This window comes from Notolepis coatsorum (genome assembly GCF_963971535.1).
Source record: "Notolepis coatsorum genome assembly, chromosome: 7".
Lineage (NCBI taxonomy): Eukaryota > Metazoa > Chordata > Actinopteri > Aulopiformes > Paralepididae > Notolepis > Notolepis coatsorum.
In genome coordinates this window covers 28,990,659-29,017,015 of record NC_140171.1, presented here as the reverse complement: position 1 = coordinate 29,017,015, position 26,357 = coordinate 28,990,659, and the positions used below count along the sequence as shown (strand labels likewise).

Here is a 26,357-nt window from a genome sequence, read left to right as displayed (position 1 = left end):
AAAGGACACCACTATTTGAAATGGATTTAGTGGCAAACACACTGGTGCAGTTCTTGGTTGGATAACAACCTATCATATGCATCACTCTTAACACTTTAGTGTCACCAGGAGGACATTAGAAAGTGGTATTTCTTTGTTAAAATAAGTGTTACATAATCAAATCAAATCAAATTTATTTGTAAGGCCCGACAACACACGTTAATGTCCCCATGGGCCGTACACTTCTTCTTTAAACAAGTCATAATAACTGTCAATGAACATAACTCTACATTCCAACAGCCATCACTGATATATGTCTGGTCAGTAACATGGGTCTCCCAGTCTCTCCGCTCTGCAGTACACAGAGAATAAATGTTCTGGTATCCTTTCCCACTTTATCCAATCGGGAGAGAGAACCCTAGAATAGATATAAAGATAAGATAAGATATTCCTTTATTGATCCCTGTGGAGAAATTCAGGCATCATAGCAGCATGAGGGAGGGGCGGTAGAGGTATGGGCATGGCAATAGTAAATATAGGCAATAAAATAAGCAGTGTAAACAATATAATTAACTCTGAATATAAGAATATGAGTAAGTAAACAGTGTAATCAAAAGGTGCATATGAGGGTCTGTATGCCCCATCAGTTATATTATGTCACAATAAATACGATTAATATGAGTAAGTAAAGTAAACAGTATACACAGGTGCAGTATACATAAGGTAGCCTAACTCCGGTAAGGCTGAGCCCGAATGTTCGAACGTTATGTTAACATTCAAATTCTAAATCAAAATCGAATTTTTAATAAAAAAAAATTATTATGTTTCTTTTATGTGTCTATTCATTCTGTTTGAACCAATGTGGTTTTTCTTCACAGTTGCAGATAAAGATTAGGCTACACTAATATAGTATTAAAAACGTTATATTCATTAAAGAAAGTTGATTTAATAAAAAAGACTCATTTAATCACTTCATTCAAATTGAGGATTTAGTTTGAGGATATGTAAAAAAATATATATATACCGGTATACCGGTATATATATTTTTTAAATTAAAAACGAAGGTTCGAACGTTCGTTCGTAAAACCCTGACGAAGTTCGAATCCCAAAAACAGGCTTCGGGGACAGTAACTCGCATGATATACGTTATATGTTATAGACCGTGCAGGTCAGGTGGTAAGAATCAGACACACTTAGTGGTCAGACATTCCTAGTAGTTCTCGGGTTCTGCTGCCGTTAGGTCCCTGCCACTGTTGTGGAGCCTGATGGCCACTGGTACGAAGGACTGGCCGAAGGGGTTTGTGGTGTTTTGGGGGGTACGAGTCTGTGGCTGAACATGCTCCTCATCTTGGCTAGCTCCTCAGAGGGGGAGGGGTTCTCCAGGATAGCGGCCAGCTTCCTTCTCATCCTCTCAGCCGCCACCTCTAGTTTGACCAGCTCGACTCCCACCACAGAGCTAGCCTTCCTCACCAGCTTGTTCAGTTAGTTGGTGTCCCTTGAATTGATGTAGCTCCCCCAGTATACCACAGTAAAGAAGAGGATGCTGACTACTACCGACTGCAGCTGTCTATTGCACACATTGAAGGACCCGAGTCTCCTCAGGAAGAACAGTCTGCTCTGTCCCTTCCTGTAGAAGGCTTCCGTGTTCTCCAAGGAATTTGTATATCTCCACCATCTCCACCTCATCCCCTTGGATGATGATGGGAGTCGGGGGGCTCATCTTGCCTCTCCGGCAGTACACCACCAGCTCCTTGGTCTAGCTGATGTCGAGTTAGAGATGGTTGCTGTTGCTCCACCCAACAAAGCTCTCCACCAAGGCTCTTATTGTCGTCTGTGATGTTACAATGGAGGAGTCATCTGAGAACTTATATTTTTAAGCCAAATTTGCTTACTGCACTGGTAGATTATTTTACTCGTTTCAATGACACATTTGCTTAAAACTAGTTTTTATTTAATATTTTTGCAGTGTGGAGTTCTTTCTCCTGATTTGGATGAGGTGGGAACGGGAAACCAGCCAAAAATAAACTAATTTAGTTTACTGCAGAGCAGAGGGACAGGGACACCCATGTTACTGACTAGACAATCTATATCAGTGATGGCTGAAACAAAATAAATACCACTTACAGCACCTTTCAAATTGACATTGTTCATCACATCACAAAATAAAACTAACCTTTCCATAAGGTGTGTCAACATAACGCTCCGTCCTTCCTTCCAAAATATCTGGATCATCAAGGCCTGAACCTCCAATTATTCCAATCTAGAAAGAAAGAGTCGAGTGTGAGAGTTGGTTAGAGAGCACTGCCTGATAAATAAGGTCAAAAATAGCCTTTTCTTTTAGCCTGGGTACTAAGGCAAAGCTGGGTCTTTCAAGGCACAGCTTGTGAATCTATGGTGAAAATAACCCGACTAGTTGTATTAGCCTAACGTTACTTGAATCAAGCCCAACGTTAGATAGTAAAAGTGTCTTGAGCCCATCTAATTACAAAAATAGTATCAAAATTGTTCTGCAGCTCAGCTGTCAAATACTCTGACATGAATGGTCAATGTTAGCTGTGCACACGTGGTGTGTGAAGATCAGAGCTCTAAAACACATTATTGAATTGCTACGTGTGTTAGTTAGTGTTCTCTGGATGCAGTATGTTTGTAGTATGATGTAAATATGTAAGTAACAAACGTTATAGGAATAATCCTGTACTTTGCAAGCTGAATACTAGGCTATTGCCTTACTGCCTAGCTGTATGCTAGGGGCTAACATTAATACAAGTGCACGCATGCATACAACATAATACGCTGTATAGCATTTATGGACTATATTTTCTCATAACATTTCACAAGGTTATTCAGACATAAAACGCATTCCCACGTTAACGCTTGGTAAATGGTGTTATTGCGGTACCTTGATGTGCATGTTGGACGCCATGGTGATTCTATCCTGTGGGGCTATTCTCTCCAGACGGATGCGTCGGCTCCACAGAGAACCAATCACAAAGTGTGCCGGTTACACTTCCGGTTTAACGAGTTAGCCTTCAAAATAAAGGCGCGGTAGTTATCGCTTGATTGATTGATTGATTGAAAACTTTATTAACAGATTGCAGAATGGGTACAATACAGTACAGCTCAATACACACAATTGTTAAGGGGATGCAGACCAGAGAAAGACTTTCGTCTTGTTTACACCAGGGTCCCCCATTTTCAATTCATCAGGACATATATGACATACATGACATACAGATAGTCAGTACTGCTACATCTATACATTTATGACATACCAGATTTGCAAATACAGTACTGTTTGTGATACAGAAGGAGTCAAGAAAAGGGAGTATATACATTTGACGTAGAAACTGTACATTGGAGGAGGTTGGGTGGGGGGGGTTGGGTACACTGGGATATTGACAACCATACTGGGTAATTTACATTGGAGGTGGTTGGGGGGGGGGGGGGGGGGGGCACACTGTATAAACAAGCAAAGCATAACTGTGGAACATATCGAAACATTTTATAATAATCAGAATGTTCGATAGAAGCTCTAGGTAAAGAATGGGTACACAATAAGATGGTCTATTTACTGCAGACAACCCCAAGTAATCATAAAGGAGGCAAATCTTTCCTGTGACAAAATGGCATTCAATGTAATAAAAAAAGTCAACCAACAAACTCGATTCTTGTACCGGATCTCCTCACTGGTAAACAAGAATACCCTGAAGACAATGGCAGGAGCACTCATTCAAGGGTACTATGACTATGCTTGCACCTCATGGTACCAAAGCACCTCAAAGGCGCTAAAAACAAAATTACAAACATCTCAAAACAAACTGGTCAGACTACTGCTTGACCTTACTCCTAGAACCCACCTCACCCCTGCCCACTTTGACAACCTAGGATGGCTTAGAGTAGACGACAGAGTACAGCAACTTGCAATGGGCCTGGTCTACAAGATACACTACACAACCAAGGTACCCATGTACATGTCAAAATACTTCCCAAAGGTCAGTGAATACCACGATCACAACACCAGAGGGAGCTCCACAAATCATGTTAAACCCAGATTCGGCTCAAACAAGGGACTAAACACGTTTCGCAATTATGCCACATCAATGTGGAACGCCCTACCCAAAGCTGTAAAGGAATGTGAATCACTACCCACTTTCAAAAACACTCTCAAAAAACACCTACGGGAGACTGCAATTCGAAACTGGCCCCTGTAAATGTCCTAACACAACCCCCTCCAATGTACAGTAAATTACCAAGTATGGTCTTGTCAATATTCCAATGTACAGTTTTGTTTGTACAGTGTCCCCCACCCACCCCTCCCCCCCACTCCTACCCAACCCCCCCCCCCCCACCCACCTCCAGTGTAGTCTCCCCCCCCACCTACCCAATCCAATGTACAGTTTCTACGTCAAATGTATATACTCTTTTTGTATCACAAACAGTACTGTATTTGCAAATCTGGTATGTCATAAATGTATAGATGTAGCAGTACTGTCTATCTGTATGTCATATATGTCATATATGTTACGATGAATTGAAAATGGGGGACCCTGATGTAAACAAGACGAAAGTCTTTCTCTGGTCTGCATCCCCTTAACAATTGTATGTATTGAGCTGTACTGTACCCATTCTGCAATCTGTTAATACAGTTTTCTATCAATCAATAAAGATGGCACACAACAGTACTGTATATTTGCATATCGTATATGTCACAAATGTAACAGTACTAAATACCTGTATGTCCCTATGCCATAAATGGCATGTATGTTGTGTATGTCATAAACTATGAATTGAAAATGTGGGACCCTGATGTAATTCATTCATCATTCACACTAATCGTTCATTATGTTCTTTATAATCCATGGTCAACCTCCAAACACTTATTTCAAAATAAACTATTTAAAAGTGGTATTTTCTTTGTTAAAACAAGTGTTAAATTACTCATTCCAACAGCCATCACCGGTAGAGTGTCTGGTTGGTCAGTAACATGGGTCTCCCAGTTCCCCCACTCTGCAGTAAACAGAAAATTCATTTTCTGGTATCCTTTCCCACTTTATCCAATCAGGAGAGAGAACCCTAGATATTATAGTGTAGGGCTATTAATTTAACATGTAGACCACTGTTTTAACAAACAGAAAAACACCACTTACAGCACCGTTAAATGTTTCTATCCAACTATAACTACTTGCATCTTTACTATAGTTAATATTAATTCCTATCCAGTAACAGTTCCAAGTTTTCAATCATCTATAACCGACGTGCCTAAGCTTTAGCATTGTTGCGTCAGTGTGTGACCCATGTACCTCATGAGGCAGTAGAAAGGCTATGAATGCGTTGATAACGCTTGCACACCAAGCCAAGTTGTATCAGTTGGTTGTTCCATGAACACTTGTCAAAGGACATATGTTTAAGAATCTCTGAAAACTGCATGACCCACAAAATAATAGATTGTGAGATGAAGAAGCGTGTCTAACTGAACTCACAGTAACGTGGCAGTCCATATTGAGGCAACCTGCTAGTGCTATCAAATAAGTCTGCATCCTGCAAGACAAGTATACTTGCAGTAAACCTAAACTGCAGACTACAACATATACTGTATCATACCAGTTAGGGTACCTTATGTATACTGCACCGGTGTATATTACTGTATATATTTTACTTACTCAATAGTATTATATTCAGATTCCAAGTGTTATTGACCATATTTACTCTAACGTATAATATACATAATAGGGCATACATACCCTCATCTGCACCTTTCATTAGTTTACTTGCTCATATGCCTATATTCAATTTAATGATATTGTTTAGTGTTTACACTGCTTATTTTTATCTTTACTATAATTGTATTGCTTATATTTACGTCTTCTACTATTACCATGCCCATACCTGTACCTCCCCTTCGCATGCTGTTATGATCCCCAAGGGGATCAATAAAGGAATATCTTATCTTATTTGCCCAATCCTACCTACATTTATGGAATAAGTAACATTGTAAAAAAACAGAACAAAATATTAAGCATTTATAACTTTTTTATAACTCATTACAAAAGTAGTTTCCTCATTTCAAATACCAGCGGTAGATACCCACAATTATTTATCAACAAATTAAATGAGCAGCATGTAGGAATTGTTTGGTCTCAAGAATACAATTGATCTATGACAAAAATAAAAATCATAGTTCTCCATGTTATCCCTGAGTGCAACCTAGAAACAAAATAACAAACCCTTATAAGAAATTACATTTCCAAATAAAAAAATGATCCTTCCTAGAATTGCATGACAGAGCGGCACTTCTCAAATAAAACAACAGCACATGAGGGTTACATGAAACCAAGGTAAAAACTAGTGAGGTTCAAAGTAGGGATGCACCGATCCAACTTTTCGGCACGATACAGATACCTGGGCTTCGGCTTTCTGCAGATACCGATACCAATCCGATATTGTTTTTTTTTTAATGCAGAAGATTTGTATGTCTATTATTTTTAAAGAAAAATAATCAAACAGCTGCATACTACATGCATCATTAAGATCTGAAAGCAAAAAAACACAACCCAACCAAGATATTTTCACTAATTTCCAATATATACATAAACATAACAGCCTATACTTATTGTGTAACCAGGTTTATGGGATCTGTGGTGCCTTTAATGCTGGCCAGTTCAAGAGATTAGTCCCACCCCAATTACTTAGACCTAGATGATGATCCACAAAGAATGGATTGCACAGTGCAAGTTGCACCCTTACTTACAATTCATTATGAATTGAAAATGGGGGAGCATAATGTAAACAAGACGAAAGTCTTTCTCTGGTCTGCATCCCCTTAACAATTGTGTATTGAGCCGTACTGTATTGTACCCATTCTGCAATCTGTTAATACAATTTTCATTCAATCAATCAGCGCGGTGATTGATTGAATGAAAATTGGGCAATCCGTGCAATCCATTCTTTGTGGATCTAGCCCTTAGTGTTGATAGACCAGCAATACTCAATTTGCGGCAACTTTTTCATGCTTTTATCATTTATCATATCATTTATCAATTTCCAAAACTATATATTTGATTTGAACCCCCTGAAGACAAACGTATCGCCATATTTTGGACTATCACAAGCTCAGTTTTGAGGGTAGAGCGAAGGAATAGGTATAAAAAACTAGAGACCTTGAGCAATCAAGATTACTGGGAAATGGATAAAAACACGCTCCAAGGTCACAACATTTTGACAATGAAAATAATCGGTAAGCCCAATTAACCTTAAAATACTTGAATTTAAGTTGGAACCATAAGGCGTTTTCAGCTACAACCATAAACAATGTATAGCTAGTTCCATGCAATTAAGGGTCGAAAACCATGCAGTTTTGTACAAAGATGCGATTTTCACTTCTTGCAATTTAAATACCCTTGTTTATATACTGAACCACAGAATAACCATAAAGTTACACTTTGGGTTTAAAGAAATATGAAGTACAGAAACAAGCAGGCATACCCTTCCCTTCCCTCGTCACTATGTTCTGGTACCCGACATACAATACATTTTTCAAAGTGCCCTTCCTGTGAATAAAGTTGAGTATGGGGCTGAGACTCTAACAACTCAAAAGAGACAAGGGGGAGGGAGGAGAGGACTAAACCTTCAACAGATTCTGATCATACTGTAGTTATTGCTATACAGGCCAATGCTATAAAAATCCTCACAATCTTAAACTTTCTGCCAATATCTCATAAATCAAATTTATTTATAAGGCCCGACAACACACGTTAATGTCCCCATGGGCCGTACATGTCTTCTTTAAACAAGTCAAGAAAACATAACAAGAACACCATAAGGTCCAACCAATTTAAAATAAATGCAAATAAATGAAAGAATGCAAGCACTCCCAGACATACCCCACGCGAAGGTAAGGAAAAACTCACTAAAACCTAACAATAGGGAAGAATGCTCCACAGGCAGTGTGGAGGAGAGAAACCTTAGAAGGGCCATTCAAGCTGAATCCATTCAGGGAAGCTGGGCACAATTTTCCTCCTTTGAATCATGAGCTGCTGTGCCGGTATCGGATCGGTGCATCCTTACTTCAAAGAATTAATTTGATTTAACCCACTAATGATTTTATGTTAACTCATTGGGCGCCACACTCTTTCTCCATCTGTACTCAATGGCGCCAGCGTTATTGACCATTTTAGCGATGTTTGCAGACCCATCGTGTGTTCTGTATTATAGCTATGGAGACAATAGTATGGCTCTTTTGACAGGCATTGTTCATATTGTTCAAGTGGGGGGGGGGGGGGGTCATTTAACTAGAAACTGCGATCGTGTTTGTCGAGCATGTTTTACGTCCGGTAAAACACAACACTGATCGGTACAGAAGCATGTTTTACGTTAAAAAAAATACCAGCAGGTTACCTAAGATAGACCTTGCCTCAGTCAGAAAGTACTCCAAAATTAATAAATTCCAGTCGATCGCAATTACTAGTGTATATTGGGCATGGCTACCATACGGGAAAGGATAGCTCTGAGGCACCAAATCTTCCACCAATTGCTAATTGTGATCCACTCCTAGGCGGAAACAGTGATAGTGATATCCCCAGTTAAAAAGGTAGGCGATAGTGCCACCTGGTGAGATTCGATCGTCATTGCAATTCCAACGTAGGCAGATGAGCCAGGGAGACCTAGGGAGTTCCGGCTGAGTGTTTAGAACAGGGATCAAAGGAAAAGGATCAAAGGATTTAAAAACGAGATATAAAGTTTTTGGCGCTCAAGCGTTGGCGGCGAAACGTGAGATATTACGCTTTGACGCCCAATGAGTTAAGGAAAAGCCTCTGTTTTTGGAGAAACACATCATGCTGTGAGAATGTCAGAACTTGTGGCCTACAAAAGACAAAAATAATATTTCACATAGTTATCATGCCTTACTTTTCACTTGGTTGAAAAAAAATTTATGTAAAAATAAAACCCCACAAAAATATGTTTAAGAATAATTTTTCACATGCTAAATATCAAGATGTATATTGGAGCAAAGCACACATTAAAATTCAACCGGTTGCTAACAAGCACTTGATATAACCCGACGCCCGTTGTAGTTTTTGAGATACAGTAAACGTATAAACTTTGTTTGTCTACCAATTAAGGTTGTAATTATGTGAAATCAAAAAGTTTTATTTTGTCCCGTTTAGCCGTATGTCTTCACAGTTCTCGCAGCACATTTTGTGTTTCTATCTCTTAATTCTGTGGGTCTTTTCCTTAACATACTAAATATAGTCATGATTAATGTATGAAACACAGACAACCCATACAAAAACATACAAAACAGGATGTTAATGCTGTAGCCTCATATGTTGACTGATTTTAAAGATTTCAACTGAAGTGTGCTCAGCTTAGCTAGTACTTTAAGGAAATTATAAAATACCACTGTGGCCATTAACAGATTCAGTTTGCAAATCAAGTTCTGAGGAAATTGTAGTGTTGGCAGTCGAAGGCATATGATCGTTCAACTCGTCCTTCGAGGACTTTTCATCCTCACTATGTGGGACGTCACACTGTTCTACAATATCGCCTGAGGTATCAGTGGTTTGAGATGAGCCCGTCTTTTATTGGTGAAACATAGGTGGTACAGAGAAGCAAAAGTTAGTTATCGATGTATAACATAAACATATCACCATGTCTGTAACAGGCCGTTGTCCAAAGTTTCCAAACACTCAAGAATCTGATGTTCCCATCCCTGCACCCTAGCCTCTGGAGGCCTGGAGTCTGCTGGGTCACCTATGACACTGGTGACAGGGTCGTCCTCATTTGCGCCGCTGGCCTGGTGGACGGCGTCGTTGGCAGAGTTGTCACTGTCGATGGTGATGACGGCAGATGAGTGCTTCTCCGTGCGCTCCTTACTCTTGTGCCTTTTGCTCTTCTTCTTGTGTTTCTTCTTCTTCTTATGGTGCTTTTTGGTTTGCTCCGGAGAGCTTCCCTCGTAGACGATTTCCACGTCGCTGAGGCTCCTGCTCCTTTTCTCCTTGGACTTCTTGTGACGCTTCTCTTTGCTCTTCTTCTTCTTGTCTTTCGCACACAAGGCGGGGGACTCGTGTTCGGGGAGCGACTTGGAAGACGCGGTTGCGGAAGGCTCTTCTAAGTGCCTCGTCTTGTACTTCCTCTTGCCCCCGGGCTTGTCATGGCGAGACTTCTTCCTGGTTGAAGGTGAGCCACTGCTGGAGTAACTCCTCGACCTGGAACGCGTCCCGTCCCCACGACCAGATTCACGACTGCGGCTCCTGGAGCGAGAGTGAGAGCGCCGGTCAGGGTTTTTGTGACAACTGGAATAGTAGGATCTGCTCTCAGAGTAGTCCCAGCTGTAGTGGCTGTACGAGTAGCTGTGTGATCGAGGTTCATGGTTGCATCCGGAACGGCCGAGTTCCCTGTCCCTCCTTTTGTCGAGAGTTTCATGTCGTGAGTAGGAACGCTCTCCGCTACTGGAGCGGGAATGCCTCCTTCCCCTAGAAAAGGTGCTGTCAATCTTGGCTGAGATCACCGGGCTCCTATCTGCGTTCATAGATTTTCTCCTGCGGTCTCTGCTTCTTGACCTCCGTTTTCCCCTAGATTTATCACCGCTGTGATGCCGTCCACCATCTCCGTTATGACGGCTTCTGGGTTTTTTCTCTGACCTACCGGGTGGCACGTCCCTACGAGACACAGAGGGACTCAGTCTTTCTTTTGACCCTGATCGATTCTGCTCCTTGTCCGCCCTCTCTGACCCTCCAGAGCCCTGATCCCTGCTAAGCGGGGGACTGACACTGGGGAACCGGATGTGTTGAGGCAGTGGTAACCGGATGTGTTGAGGCAGTTGAGGCACTTCGTGAACGGACTCGTCAGAGTCAGAGGAGAGCTGAACCAGCTCCGGAGTCCTGTCTGCCGCTGGCTTGACAAAGCCTACAATGACACAGTCGTCTTCGTCACCAGAGGACAAACACTCGTCGTTATTAACCGCTCCCGGAGAGGAGTCCGATTTGATGCGAAGGCTCCCGTGCCGTGGAGAAAAAACCGCACACCCGTGGATCTGCTCCTCCACACTGCTATCAGACTCTGAGTCTAGGACGGACAGCTGCTGGACCCTGCTCCGCTCGGTTGTCGTGGAATATGAGGGACCGGGCGTTTCGTCGTCCCACGCAGACTGGCTCGGCGCACCACTGGACATGGAGTCTCCCGGGGGGTCCAAATCCACAGAGTACTGTTCATCTTCCGAGATGGCTATCACCGACGAGTCAGAGCTGCTGTACTCAATGGAAGAGGGAGTGGGGCAGTCATAGACGGCTTGCCTGTCGTAGCCCTCCATGTTGAAGGGGGACTTTGCGAAGCTGATGAACTCGTGCAGGAAGTGCTCCGTGCGGCCCTGGAGGAAGGGCCTGAGCTCCTCTTGAATGGCTCCATCCTCCATGTCGTGGCGAGTAACACGCGACATGATGATGTGTTGCACTATGTTGACCAGGGAGCCGTGAGCTCCGTACAACACAGTGAGCTCTCGCTTTAGCCAGGGTATCAGTCTGTGCAGGCAGGCTGGGTTCCTCAGGTAGAATGCGGCCGTGGTGTCTCGGGAGCGCCCCCCGTCCCGTACGCTCCGCACCCTGGTCCCGAGCCGGTACAGCTCTCTCCTGAACTTCACCATTTCTTCCTCTCTGAGGTTGCGCACCGTCCTGCCTTCGCTCGCAGCTTTGACCCTGGCCGCAAACCTCGTCATCATGCGCCGAAGGCCGCGGTCCTGGTGTGGGGCGCGGTCTCCCACGGCCTCAAACAAGACCCCGTTGTCTGGAGGCGGGGATGTCCTCCTCTGAGTCTGCCGACGCACACCAGTCAGTGTGCTGCGGTACCGGAATCGCTCTCCTCCAAAACTTCCAAAGGAGCCATTATCTATCGGCAGTAGGTCATACTTCTTGAAGTCCTTGTCCGATTTTATACTGTGGTAGATTGAGTTGAATGGCTGTTTGCATAGAGGACACTCTGCTTTGTTCTTGGACCACTCGTGGATGCAGCGGAAGCAGAACTTGTGCAGGCAGAGATCCAGGTAGGATTTGTTGTTGAATATGTCCAAGCAGATGGGGCACTTGGAGTCTGGAGAGGCCTCTGCAGACATTAACGTCACTCTGGATGCTTTATTCGTGGCACTCTTCTGCCGCTGCCTCAGCGTCATCTTAGATGCTGCCATGGTCTTAAAGAGAGGGGGGGGGAAGTTGATTAAACTTTGTTTACTTTCATTTTAAGCAGTTAAAATAGAAGCTGTAGGAAAAAATCCATTATATTGCAGTTTATCCCAGAGCCAAGTTGATAAATTAAAATAGCCTTTCCTATCAATGGCTGTTTCCACCAACTGTATTTGAGAGGGGAAATAGTACATGCCCTTGCAACATAATAACCACGTTTTCAGATTATTGATATGCAATTTATGAACAGACAACACGTATCAATACTCAGATATATGATCAGCAGCACTATACACAAAAACCTGGTATCTGGTTTATATCGAAATATTTTAACCTGCCATTTGTTATGAGATGCAGTGCTCCCTGTAATAGACAGCTGTCTGAATGAATGAATGAATGAAAACTTTATTTAACAGATTGCAGAATGGGTACAATACAGTACGGCTCAATACACACTACAGTACGGCTCAATACACACTGACACAATTGTTAAGCGGATGCAGACCAGAGAAAGACGTTTGTCTTGTTTACATCAGGGTCCCCCATTTTCAATTCATAGTGACACTTATGACATACACAACATACATGACATACAGGTATATAGTACTGTTACATTTGTGACATATATGATATGCAAATATACAGTACTGTTACCCATAGATCCGATTCCTGACAAGAGTACATATGATGGGGAGGGGACTGTACATTTGGAGGGGGTGGGGGGGGTCGATTACAGTGCCCCTGATTGATTGATTGATTGATTGATTGAAAAGTTTATTAACAGATTGCAGAATGGGTACAGTACAGCTCAATACAGACCAGAGAAAGACTTTCGTCTTGTTTACATCAAGGTCCCCCATTTTCAATTCATCATAACATATACGACACACATGACATACAGACAGTACTGCTACATCTATACATTTATGACATACCAGATTTGCAAATACAGTACTGTTTGTGATACAAAAAGTGTCCAGAAAAAGAGTGTATATACATTTGACGTAGAAACTGTACATTGGGTAGGTGGGGTTGGGTGGGGGGGGGGGGCTGTACATTGGAGGTGGGGGGTTGGGTAGGGGGTGGGTGGGGTACACTGTACACTGTACATTGAAATACTGACAAAGCCATACTTGGTCTTTACTGTACAACTGGGTTAGGACATTTGTAGGGGCCAGTTTCGAATTGCTGTCTCCCGTAGGTGTTCTTTGAGTGTTTTTGAAAATGGGTAGTGATTCACATTCCTTTACAGCTTTGGGTAGGGCGTTCCACATTGATGTTGCATAATTGCGAAACGTGTTTAGTCCCTTGTTTGAGCCGAATCTGGGTTTAACATGATTTGTTGAGCTTCCTCTGGTGTAGTGGTTGTGGTATTCACTGACCTTTGGGAAGTATTTTGACATGTACATGGGTACCTTGGTCGTGTAGTGCATCTTGTAGACCAGGCCCATTGCAAGTTGCTGTACTCTGTCGTCTACTCTAAGCCATCCTAGGTTGGCAAAGTGGGCAGGGGTGAGGTGGGTTCTAGGAGTCAGGTCTAGGAGCCTCCTACCCAACACACCCCCCCCCCCCCCCCCCCACCAACCTCCCCCAATGTACAGTTTTTACGTCAAATGTATACTCTCTTTTCTGGACTTTTTTGTATCACAAACAGTACTGTATTTGCAAATCTGGTATGTCATAAATGTATAGATGTAGCAGTACTGTCTATCTGAATGACCTGTCTTGAGCAAAATCATGGAAAAGCTGGTGCATTCACAAATTCAAGAGTATTTTGTTTCAAACAAGCTTGCAACAGATTCTCAACATGCCTATAGAGCTGGTCACTCTACTTCTACTGCCTTGATACAGATGACTGATGACTGGCTTAAAGCTATAGATAACTCTATGTTGGTGGGAGCTGTGCTGTTAGATTTTAGTGCTGCATTTGATGTGCTGGACCATTCTCTACTGGTTGATAAACTTAAATGTTATGGTTTTAACTCTTCTGCTTTAAAGTGGATACCAAGTTATTTGTCCTCTAGATCACAGAAGGTGTATCTAAATGGCAGTCTGTCCAGTAGCAGAGGTCTAGAGTGTGGCGTGCCGCAAGGAAGTTGCCTAGGACCTTTGCTCTTCTCTGTATTTACTAATGACCTATCCTGGGCTACCAAATGTGCTACAACAGTTCTTTATGCAGATGATTCAACATTGTATTACGCTGCACCATCATGCAATGTACTTAATGAAGTTGAGTAGAGAACTTAATGGTCTAATGTGAGCCGTATGCATGCCCGCCTCTCTTGGCTTAACGTTGAAAATAGATTGTCTTTTAATATACTTGTGCTGTTCAAGTTGGTCATGAGCAGTAAAACTCCTGTTTTTATACATAATCAGATTGTTTTTAGTAATACTGTGCTGTGCACAAGCATTACACTAGAGGTTCCAGTAGTGGGCAGCTTGAATTGCCAGGTCCTAAAACCAACGCTTTAAGGAGATTTTTAGAGCATTAACTCTTTGGAATGGCCTGCCTCGGAACCTCTGCTGCATTTTCAGTAGATTCACTGTTAAAAAGAATCTTAAATTGTTTTTAAATTGTTTTTAACACTGTAAAGTAATTTTTTGTTTTTGTTTTACACAAATGTAATTTTAGCTATATTAATTGTTACAGTAGGTTCATTATGCATTGTGTGTACTGACTTTAATAATTTTTTTTTTTTGCAAAAGTGATTGTTTTTGTATGTTTTTTGTGTGTGGACCCCAGGAAGACTAGCTGGTTGCTATCGCACCAGCTAATGGGGATCCCTAATAAAATAAAATGTATGTCATATATGTCCTGATTAATTGAAAATGGGGGACCCTGATGTAAACAAGACGAAAGTCTTTCTCTGGTCTGCATCCCCTTAACAATTGTGTGTATTGAGCTGTACTGTATTGTACCCATTCTGCAATCTGTTAATAAAGTTTTCAATCAATCAATCAAACGGTAAGAATTTAGCTATAACGTTAGCTGACGCTAAGGTTATGGGTTAGCTATAAGCTAGCTATAAGCTTTGTAACGTTAGTTCACCCCTTAGCATAGCCGACGAATGACATAACGTTCATATTGTCGACACTGCCATTACTACCATTGGGAATGATCAGGACAGATTGGCAAATGGAGGATTTTGTGACGAGCTAAGCAGCTAGCATTAGTTAGCTAACTAACGTTACGATTAACTAGGGTGGGGATTCGAAGTACAAAGTTGTGTAGTGTGTTCCTTACCTCTCCGAATTCCTCAAGCAATACGGGGACTTGTAACGGATAAGTCCTCTCTCATATAACTTTAGTCCCCTGGTATCTCAAACATGTCTAACATAGGCCTCTCTCTCTTCTCGGTTTCAGTTTAGAAGGGGATGCCATTTCTGATGTACCGTCATTCAAATTCTAGCTAACAGCGGTGTTTGCTAGCTAGCGCGTAGCTACTGGATGCGGATCACCGATGATTCAAACATACATATGTACACAATACTCAAATAACGACTGATATACGCTGGTCTGGTTGGTATAATTCTACCCGGGCATCTCTCCAAAACAGCCCACCGTCTGAAAAGCCACAGCCTACCTACAGGAATGCATTTACTAACATTGCTGATTGAGTTAAAAAGTACCGAATCCAAAAATAGAATCACTTACTATCACTAAACGCGTCCGACTCCGGGTCAAACGTTGTCCTTCCGCCATGAATGAACAATAGCATGCAGCTGCAGAGCCGCAGAGACAGCGGCGCTGTGAGGGCCGCTCAGCGTTTGCGTTTATTTATTTCGAACATATATTGAAAATAAATAATAATAATAAAAAAAAAAACTAGACAATTCCGCGCGGGGAAAGTGTGGGTGATGCCTGTGCACCGCCGGCCAACGGGAGAGGGTCTGTATTGTCTCTGTGTTGTCTCTTTCCACAGCAAACCGGTAGGCTGGTATGTCATAAATGTATAGATGTAGCAGTACTGTCTATCTGTATGTCATGTGTGTCATATGATGAATTGAAAATGGGGGACCCTGATGGAAACAAGACGAAAGTCTTTCTCAGGTCTGCATCCTCTTAACAATTGTATGTATTGAGCTGTACTGTACTGTACCCATTCTGCAATCTATTAATAAACTTTTCAATCAATCAATCAAAGGCAAGGCACCTTGGTTGAGAAATGCAGGCTTCAATCTATGTTGTTTAGTCTATCTGTTCAGTACTGTTTCAAGATGCACAATGAGATCTTCTGAGAAAATTGTTGAATAGATACACACATGTTCTAGAATGTTTGATTATGACATCATACTGTGACATCACAAATGTTCTAGAATGTTCTATTATGACATACTGTGACATCACAAATGTTCTAGAATGTTCTATTATGACATCATACTGTGACGATGTTCTAGAATGTTTTATTATGACGTCATACTGTGACATCACAAATGTTCTAGAATGTTCTATTATGACAAGTAAATAAGTCAAGAACAAAACAAGAACACAATAAAGTCCAAAAAATGTAAAATAAATTATGATTCCAGACATAACTTTGACCACAAGACCACCTGACATACCCACATATAGTGTCTTATGTAGTCTTATGCATAATTGCACATGTATAATATTGTAAAATAGCTTAGACACTTGCATAGAATAGTCATGTATAATAATGTATAATATTGCTGACTGTACAATACTGCTGTACAATACTGCAGTGCTGTAGGCCTATAATACTGCTGTTCATATCCAGTATACACATATTTACATTAAACATAATATTCACCATTCCTTAATTACCATCATACCCACATCACATAGACTGTAGAGTATAGCATAGCAAAAGTATACCGGTACCTGGCCCATGGGGACATTAACGTGTGTTGTCGGGCCTTACAAATACATTTGATTTTTATTTGATTTGATTATCAATAAGGTAGGATATCTGGAACACACAAACACACTATTTTTTTTAAATCACATGCCATGAAACTCGGGGACCTGGCTGAATTTAAGACTGCACAAATCATGTTTAAAGCACGAAACAATTCAATACAATTCTGTTATAGAGAGGGGGGTTACAATTTAGAGAGTCTAACTTCAAGAAACAGGCTGTTCATTCAACAATGTATGTATATTTCAGTTTGTGGAGTGAATATGAGTTGCATAAGATAATAGAGTGTGAAGGTATACTGAATCTGTATGTCATGTATGTCATTATATGTTATGATGAATGGAAAATGGGGGACCCTGATGTAAACAAGACGAAAGTCTTTCTCTGGTCTGCATTCCCTTAACAATTGTGTGTATTGAGCCGTACTGTATATTGTACCCATTCTGCAATCTGTTAATAAAGTTTTCAATCAACCAATCAATCAATCAAGGGGGTAGGAAATAGGAATACATACGTTTACACTTCATCCTCCTACTCCTGCTTGTTTGTTTTTTAATCTGTTTATTACTTGTTTTTTATTATTATTTATTTTCAATTTGTTCGAAATAAATAAACGCATTCATTCAAGATATTGTGTGAGCAAAAGTATAGTTAATTTACTCATAAAGTATGTACATCCTCACAGCTGTGCCCGCAGTGCAATACTCCAATTCAGCCATTGGGTGGGTGGCGCTGCTGAGCGGCCCTCACAGCGCGGCCGTCAGAGCGCGGCCCTGAGAGGAGAGCGCCGCTGGTTCTGCGGCTCTGCAGCTGCATGCTTCTCCCTTCCGTTGCACCGACCAACCCTGGTATCGGGGTCATTGGTCAGCCGGGATGTCACTCTGCTCTCTACCAACGCGGGGCGCGTGGAACCTCGTTCCCAGCTTTATCTCGAGAACGCGGACCTGCGGGTTGGTGGAGGGGAGGCGTGTATATTTTCCCTAACGGAGTTGCACTTCCGCGTTCGGTTTGCGCGATCTGATTGGCCACTGACGTTTTTTTCAGCGCCAATCGCGTTACTCTTAACAATCGCGCCAGCAGGCTGTTACCCTAACCTTAACCAACTAACCCTAACCCTAACCAACTAACCCTAACCTGTCCCTAACAATAACCAACTTCGAAAGAGAGCGACTTCCCACTCCACTGTCTCCACTCCTCTATTTGAACGACCACATCAAACGGTGGACTCGGGCAAATACTGCGGCATGGTCATGCTGGACCTACAAAAGGCCTTCGACACTGTCAAGCACTCCATTCTGATTGACAAGCTAAAAGCAATTGGTTTTGATCGTTTATCAGTGAGCTGGATGCAATCCTACCTGGAGGGGAGAGAACAGATGGTAGAGGTAAACGGTACTCTATCCCCCCCCCCCCCCCCTCACAGTGAGCTGTGGTGTTCCACAAGGAAGCATACTAGGACCGCTACTGTTCCTAATTAATGCAAATTACATGTCGTCAGCCTGTGACTGCAACTTGTTCCTGTTTGCGGACGACTCAGCCCTGCTGGTCTCTGACAAGAACAAGTTGCAGGTTGAAAAAAACCTCAGCTCGGAACTAGGCAAAATCTGCATATGGCTCGCTGATAACAAACTATCATTACACATGGGCAAAACAGAGTCCATTCTCTTCGGTTCAAATAACAAACTCAGCAAGTCCGACGGCTTCTCAGTTACAGTGGGTGACAATATTGTCACAAGGAAAGACGAAATTACCTACCTGGGTTCCATCCTAGAGGCAAATCTTTCCTGTGACAAAATGGCATCCAATGTAATAAAAAAAGTCAACCAACGAACTAGATTCTTGTACCGGATCTCCTCTCTGGTAAACAAGAATACCCTGAAGACTCTGGCAGGAGCACTCATTCAAGGGTACTACGACTATGCTTGCACCTCAAAAGGTGCTAAAAACAAGATTACAAACATCACAAACTGGTCAGACTACTACTTGACCTTACCCCCAGAATCCACCTCACCCCTGCCCACTTTGACAACCTAGGATGGCTTAGAGTAGACGACAGAGTACAGCAACTTGCAATGGGCCTGGTCTACAAGATACACTATACGACTAAGGTACCCATGTACATGTCAAAATACTTCCCAAAGGTCAGTGAATACCACAACCACTACACCAGAGGAAGCTCAACAAATCATGTTAAACCCAGATTCGGCTCAAAGGGACTAAACACGTTTCGCAATTATGCCACATCAATGTGGAACGCCCTACCCAAAGCTGTAAAGTAATGTGAATCCCTACCCACATTCAAAACCGCTCTTAAAGAGCACCTACGGGAGGCTGCAATTCGAAACTGGCCACCGTAAATGCCCAAACCCCCCACCACCTCCTAATAGACAGTCTCCTCCCTACCGCATGTATATATTCTCTCCCCGCCGTATGTATATTTCTCTCCCACCCACTAGGGCTGCACGATTAATCGATTTTAAACCGAAATCGCGATTTGGAATGATGCAATTAGCAAATCGCAAAAAAAAATCGCAAAATATAATTAATTTTTTTTATTTAACCAGGAAGTTTGGAAGAGGGTTTTAGATTGTGTGTTGTGAAGTTTAGACTTCAGAGAGGGAGAGTGAAGTACAGAAAAAAAGGTACCGTTGGGTACCGGTATCGATTCCCAGGTAAAAAGAAACATTTTCAGGCTCGGTGTCCCGAACAGACCCACCGCGTAGGCCAGATGCAAGCCACATTTTACAATAAACCTCTGTGGGGCTGTTTTTTTTTAAATTATAATCGCAAATTTAATCGCAATCGCAATATCTGTCACAGTACTGTATATTTGAATACCGTTTATGTCACAAATGTACCAGTACTAAATACCTGTATGTCCCTATGCCATAAATGTCATGTATGTTGTGTATGTCATAAATGTCGATATTAATTGAAAATGGGGGACCCTGATGTGAAACAAGACAAACGTCTTTCTCTGGTCTGCATCCTTAACAATTGTGTGTATTGAGCCGTACTGTATTGTACCCATTCTGCAATCTGTTAAATAAAGTTTTCATTAATTCATTCACTTCGATAGTCGCCAAGCTTAACCAGTTTGTTAGGAGTAACATGATTGGCGCTGAAAAAACCTGTCAGTGGCCAATCAGATCGCGCAAACCGAACGCGGAAGTGCAACTCCGTTAGGGAAAATATACACGCGGAGGGGAGGGGGGCAAGGGCTGACCCACAGTGATGAGGTTGTCCGGTACGTCTGGCGTACTAGTACAGAGGTGATGCACCCAGATATTGTAATGTCTACTAATGATCACTCCAACCAACAAGTGTTGCCGTTTCAAACATCGCTGGTTTATTATCACCAAAGATTCACCAAGGATTCATTGCGTTCCCATATTTCTCCTATGGTACTTTTGAGTTTTGTATGGACAGTTACCCATTTGATGGCCTAGTTGGGCTGATGACAACAGAATGTCAACTTCATTCACAAAATGTCTACTTTAATCTGTATTTTTCAAACTGTTACTTTTGGTTGAATCTCAAATGTTCGAATTTATTCTCAAAGCATAATGTAGAATATTTTTCTCTTATCATGGTGTCATTACTTTTCGGTGGTGTAGGCAATTACTAACCGGGGCCTGCCATTTTACAGAAGCCCAATTTTGCTCATTTTCAAACATTTCTAAAATAAATGGGCTGACAATTCAGACAAAGTCAGGATCTTCGATTTTACAAATTTTGGGCCATTGTCTGGATGTCACCGGCCTATTTGGCAATATCTTTGGCTTTCTCTCAAAAATATGTTAAAAAGGAAACAGCTGACATAGGCCTATTTGTAAATACTTTAATGACAATTATACACATCGTTTTTACAACAGGAATTCAAGACATTATAGAAATCTTTCTTCTTCGTCTTCAGTGATGACCGTGACTCTCAGGGAGATCTTGAATAACTTCACCCGTCTCCAAAATAGTGTCGCCCTGAACACAAAAAAGGACAATTGTACTCTGTTTCCGCCGTGTTTTTCTCTGCCTATCTAAGCTAATCAGTAGATGTTAATGAGAGCAGCTTAGTGGTGTGAGAGAGGAAAACAGTAGATAAGGTGTATCTTTATTCATCTCCTTGGGGAAATTCAGGAGTCATAGCACGGGAGAAAGGAGGAACAGGCAGGGTAATAGAAATAACTATAAAGATATAATAATAAAAGGTAAAGAACAAGATAAAATAAAGATGCAGGTCTGATACTCAATAATAATACAATGTACAGCCTCACCAGTATATAAATATTATATCCAAAGTCAACCGCTAATCTAAGTCTACAATGTACAATACTTCATACTGAGTATTAGTCTACCCTGGTATAAATAAACAGATCAAGTGGATAATCAATAAATATAAAATGTGTGGGGGAGCTCCAGTAGCTCACCACGTACCGCGAGTGCTATTTCAGCGCCGTGGACAACCGCGCTCGCGCGGATCTGGGGCTGAGCGCGTTCAAATCCCGGACGGCAGCCGTGCCTTTCCCAGAGTGTCTTTCCCCCCCATCTGAACCCTTTCAGCCTGCTCTGTCGGTCGAACTTGACCAAGTATGAATGCGAAGAAAAAGCGATAAACACTAAAAGAACCAGGTGACTGGTCAAAGTTTAAAAAAATATATATATAAAATGTGTGGAATCACCAGGAATCTAGTCTTATTTATCATAAGTTTCGACAGTCAACATCAGTTGGTAAGCACAAACAAAATCTACAAACAGTAGACCGTTAGGGCATAGGCTTGTAAAGCAGTTCTTACTGTAGTAGTTGTTAGAACTAATCATTCAAATTATAATTCGGTTTTCAAAAAGGTCACTTTTCAGTTGGACAAAAGGCCAAAATGCATAGAAAAAGCTAAGTTTTCAAAAGTACCCGTGTACGCGCCTCAATGGCCAACTGTAACTTTCACAAAGAGGTAGCTGCCCATGTTTTACATAAAGACAACCAAGAGTGATACGATTAGACTGTAGCCTTTTACGTAGTTTGAATATGTGAAACGTAAAGCCTACTTCATGTTTGCAGAGAAGATTTAGCACTGCTGGTCATGCCTGACCAGAATTTTTTTTTTTTTTTGGGCAATTCCTCTTGGGTTGCTGTTGGGGGAATTGTGTCTTGTCCTGCCCAACTCTTTAATTTCATTGCTCAAGAAGCTACATTTTTCCATGAAGGAGGTGTACCTACCGGAAATAGTCTGGGTTTCAATTCCACAAGTCCAAATGGTCTTTTCTGTAAAAATTTAAATACTTTGTTATAGATAGAATCATTCTAAGCATGGATGAAACATTAAAAATGTAATTGATTAAGAGAAACAATTATTGTGCCTGAACATGCCATGCCATTCTGAACTGACACCAATGTAACACTATGGTAAATACTAAATAGACTGCATTCATATAGCGTTTTATCCAAAGCGCTTTACAACTTATGCTTCACATTCACCCACAGACAGTGGAGGCAACCATGTAAATGACAACCTGCTCATTGGGAGCAGTTAGGGGTTAAGTGTCTTGCTCAAGGACACTTCAACATGCTGCTGGGAGGAGGATCTGGAATCAAACCTTCAGATTAAACCTTTAAAACCACTCTACCTCCTGAGCCACTGTCACCCCTGTATAATATAGATATGCAATACATTTGATTTGTCCAATGTTTTGGCAACGGTTCTTTGCTGAACTATTGGTCAAATAAAAATGATAGTATATGGAGCAGGATTTCATAAACATGTTCCATAGGGAATTGCATAACGTTTTAGAAAATATAAGTATATAAAAATAGGAGAAAATTGTAACCCTAGTCTCAAAATAAATTGGCATGGCTATTCAATAACTTGTCATAATAATAACAATAATAATAATAATAATAATAATAATAATAATAATAATAATAATAACAACAACAACAATATAAAAACAAACAAAACAAAAGAGAACAGAATATCATCCGTTAGTCATTTAGAGGCCGTTCAGAAGCCCAAAAGTGTGGAAGTATTCTTTTAGTCTAACTGGTGTAAAGAGGCCTGTAAATCAACACGGCAGGTGGAGGGAAGGTTTCTATGGTGTGCAACACGTATTTTTCCACAGATGGAGGGAATGTTTCTATGGTGTGCAACATGTATTTTTCTCTTCATCATTGTTCTAGTCCTTTTGGTCCCCCATTTGAGAGAGAAAAATCTACTAATGTAGTATATCTTTTTTGTGATAGGCCTTTTTCACAACATATATTTTGACTCGTCATAGATGGGTAAAAACAGACATGGAATAATATGTCAATATGTATGTCATAATATCTATGGTAAGTGTGTTGTTGTGTTTACCCACCCAGAGCCATGGTAACATACTGCTCTGTACCCAATCTATGGCAACATGTCTGCTGTGAAATAGGCCTATCTGCATGTTTCATTATTACCTACCTAATATAGTAGTAATAATGCATATTATCTGGATGTATGTATTAGCATACCCACAACAGTGATCATATCCTGTGTATTTTGTACTGGTATCATATTCCATACTACTTGAATAGTATCAAATAAATGTGGGAATTTCACATTATCTCTTCGAGCACATTTGGCCACACAGTGTTGCACAATGTGCCCTATTATTAGGATATATAATCTGCCTATCTCAAACCCGCCCTTTTTTTTATCCTCCAATAATCACAACTGTTGCTTCCCTTGAGATAGGTCAATTCCATAATCCTTTAGGGTGGTTTTGGGCAACGTTGGAGAAGCCTATACTATATCTCAACATGTTTGCACTGATTGCATGGCAACTTCTTGTTGCCAAGATAAATTATACTGAATATGTTTTCCCTCTGTCTCAGTTTCCTGTGGGCAAGCACATTGTCCTAGCATGTTGCCCAAAAAGTTGCCTCTAGTTAGTAACGCAATCGTATCCCCTATAATGTCCGGTGTTTTAAGTGAACTTACAGCAACATGGTATTTCACATAGTAGTGAATGGCCCAGGCAGGGAGCAGGATCCGTGTCAACGTGAACACTCCACCTGTGTATGCTTTGTAGGTCTGTAAAGATATACATGATGTTAAATAGGCAGACAAATCACTTATAATGAGTAGTGAATCAAGACTATGATAACATACGTGATCTAAGCTGCTGAAACCAAGTAATAGAAAGGCCTACAAAATAACTAATGAGTATAATTTCATTGAAATGATCATACAAATAATTTTAAAAAAAAGGGGGGGGGGAATAGTGGAGGTTGCTTAGTTACTGCAGAATAGCTCACCCTAGATTGTAGGCTACATAGAAAAACCTAACTACCTCTACCTGTGGGGAGTGCCACTTCAGATTGATTGATTGAAAACTTTATTTAACAGATTGCAGAATGGGTACAATACAGTACAGCTCAATACACACAATTGTTAAGGGGTGGCAGACCAGAGAAAGACTTTCGTCTTGTTTACATCAGGGTCCCCCATTTATTTTCAATTCATCATAACAGGGAGCAGCACAGACAGACATCAAGTAACACTTTATTATTGTTATTATGTTTAGTGCTACGGTCGGAGCGAGCTAGCTATTTAGAAAACTCACGTAAAGCCTCCACAGAGTCTTCGGTTCTAGAAAGCCAGCCCAGAATTTGGCGACAGCTCCGAGAGGTTTCGCTGGGAGCACCGGCTCCCTGGGACTGAGCTCCTGGTCCTTCAACCATTGCCTCCTGAGCTTCACGATCTGATCGAAGCGGAGCTTCTCGTCTGCTGTGTAACCAGACATTGTGAAAAGAGATGCTTTATTTCCTCCTTGATATCCAACCTCAACAGCCGCAATGACACCATGGAGGACACACAACAACCTGAGTGTGTACAAGAACGACGAAGAAGACTTTAAAGGAAACGGGACATATACAAATGTCATTAGGAAAATATTAGAGCGGCATCTACTGCATTGGAGCAGGACTGCACCCACTATTTGACGCATGTGGAGCGTAGTGAGAAAGAGATACATTATCATTATTATTATTATTATCTTGTTTCTTTTCGAACATGTACATTTAGTTTTTGTTTATTATTATTATTTTTCCATTTCATAGAGATTAATGATTTGGTTTGATTTTATATTGTTTGTATTTACATGTTCGAATAACCAAATAAAAAAATATTTACACAATTGTCTCTATCCCAATAGCTCCAGCAGTTCAGAATTAAGTGCATTGTTCAACACAAGAACAATAATGATTTACTTATCTGGCCAAGATTTTCCCAGACAAATTAATAATTCTAAAAAGCAACAGCTCCAGCAACAAGCTCCCACTACCCTCACCCTGTGTGTTCTCATAAAAGACACCCCCTAAAAAAACTAAAACATGACTATAACTTTGTCCTTGGACATGACCTCAAGGGGGTGATTTAGATTTTAGATTCACACTGGAGGTAGCTATATGTTGTGACCAGAGAGTTGCTCTGCTATATGTGTGTGTTTTGAGCTGGGCATACAGCATCTACTGGCTAGAGCTAATTAAGTGTCACAGATGATGAGTTGATGGCCTTAATTTCATCTCCTAAAGTCAGGCCTCATTCTTAATCTTAAGGATGAGAAGTCCAACATTACTCATCAGTTCCCCCCCCCCCCCCCAAATTGGAGATTTTTATTTGATGTAACATTTTATAAAATATGAATGGGATAAGACCATAATGCACAATCCAATGGGGAAGTGAACTTGGGACATGCAATCCAATCATAGATATATATATGCATGCAATTACCAGCTATGCAAATTGCAAACAGTTATAATTGGATACCGATTCCCATTTAGCTGAGAGACAGCTTGCATGCAACACAATGTAATGTTGTGGGTGGCCTCCAGGGAGCTGAATGTTTCTGAGTATTCGATTTTATAGATTTGGTTTTATTTATTTGCATGATGGAACAAACAAACAAACAAACAAAACAAAAAAAGAGAACAAAGCAACAAATGAAACAGATTGTGTAGGTGTGAAAAAAACATGATATTGTGGACCTTGTTAGTTATGATTGTAGTTTGTGCGTGCGTGTGTGTGTGTCGTTGTTGTTGTTGTTGTTGTTGTTGTTGTTGTTGTTGTTATTGTTGTTAACGACTCTTGGGTTGTATTACGTCTTTGTTCTTTTTACATAATAATACAACATGGAATGCAAACCAGAGAAGTTATGTATTCCATAGTTATGCCAAGGTGTGTCCACTAGGTGGAGAAATAAACCAACCAAGAAAGATCCCATAATGTGGAAAATGTGGTTTGATGTGAACATGATGGTTGATTGATTGATTGATTGATTGATTGATTGATTGATTGATTGATTGATT

General features: G+C 41.1%; 2 protein-coding genes across 2 annotated transcripts in view; both read right to left on the bottom strand.

Annotated features, from left to right (window-relative positions):
* Nucleotides 1-15,910, bottom strand: part of LOC311231600 (uncharacterized protein) — a 60,079-nt gene extending 44,169 nt beyond the window's left edge. Inside the window, exons 1-4 of the mRNA XM_084318228.1 lie at nucleotides 15,805-15,910; nucleotides 9,627-12,157; nucleotides 2,879-2,948; nucleotides 2,153-2,239 (exon numbers count right to left, since the gene is read on the bottom strand). Of these exons, the coding sequence (XP_084174354.1) occupies nucleotides 2,153-2,239; nucleotides 2,879-2,948; nucleotides 9,627-12,157; nucleotides 15,805-15,852 (2,736 nt within the window). The 5' untranslated portion in view covers nucleotides 15,853-15,910. The remainder of the gene's footprint in view (nucleotides 1-2,152; nucleotides 2,240-2,878; nucleotides 2,949-9,626; nucleotides 12,158-15,804) is intronic.
* A 4,945-nt stretch (nucleotides 15,911-20,855) lies between these two features.
* On the bottom strand, nucleotides 20,856-24,887 carry ndufb6 (NADH:ubiquinone oxidoreductase subunit B). Its single transcript, XM_084318512.1, has 4 exons — nucleotides 24,614-24,887; nucleotides 23,989-24,081; nucleotides 22,242-22,286; nucleotides 20,856-21,007 (listed from the first exon to the last, which is right to left on the bottom strand). Exons 1-4 carry the CDS (start codon nucleotides 24,791-24,793, stop codon nucleotides 20,942-20,944), a joined length of 384 nt encoding a protein of 127 aa, XP_084174638.1. The 5' UTR covers nucleotides 24,794-24,887; the 3' UTR covers nucleotides 20,856-20,941.
* Nucleotides 24,888-26,357: the final 1,470 nt, after the last annotated feature.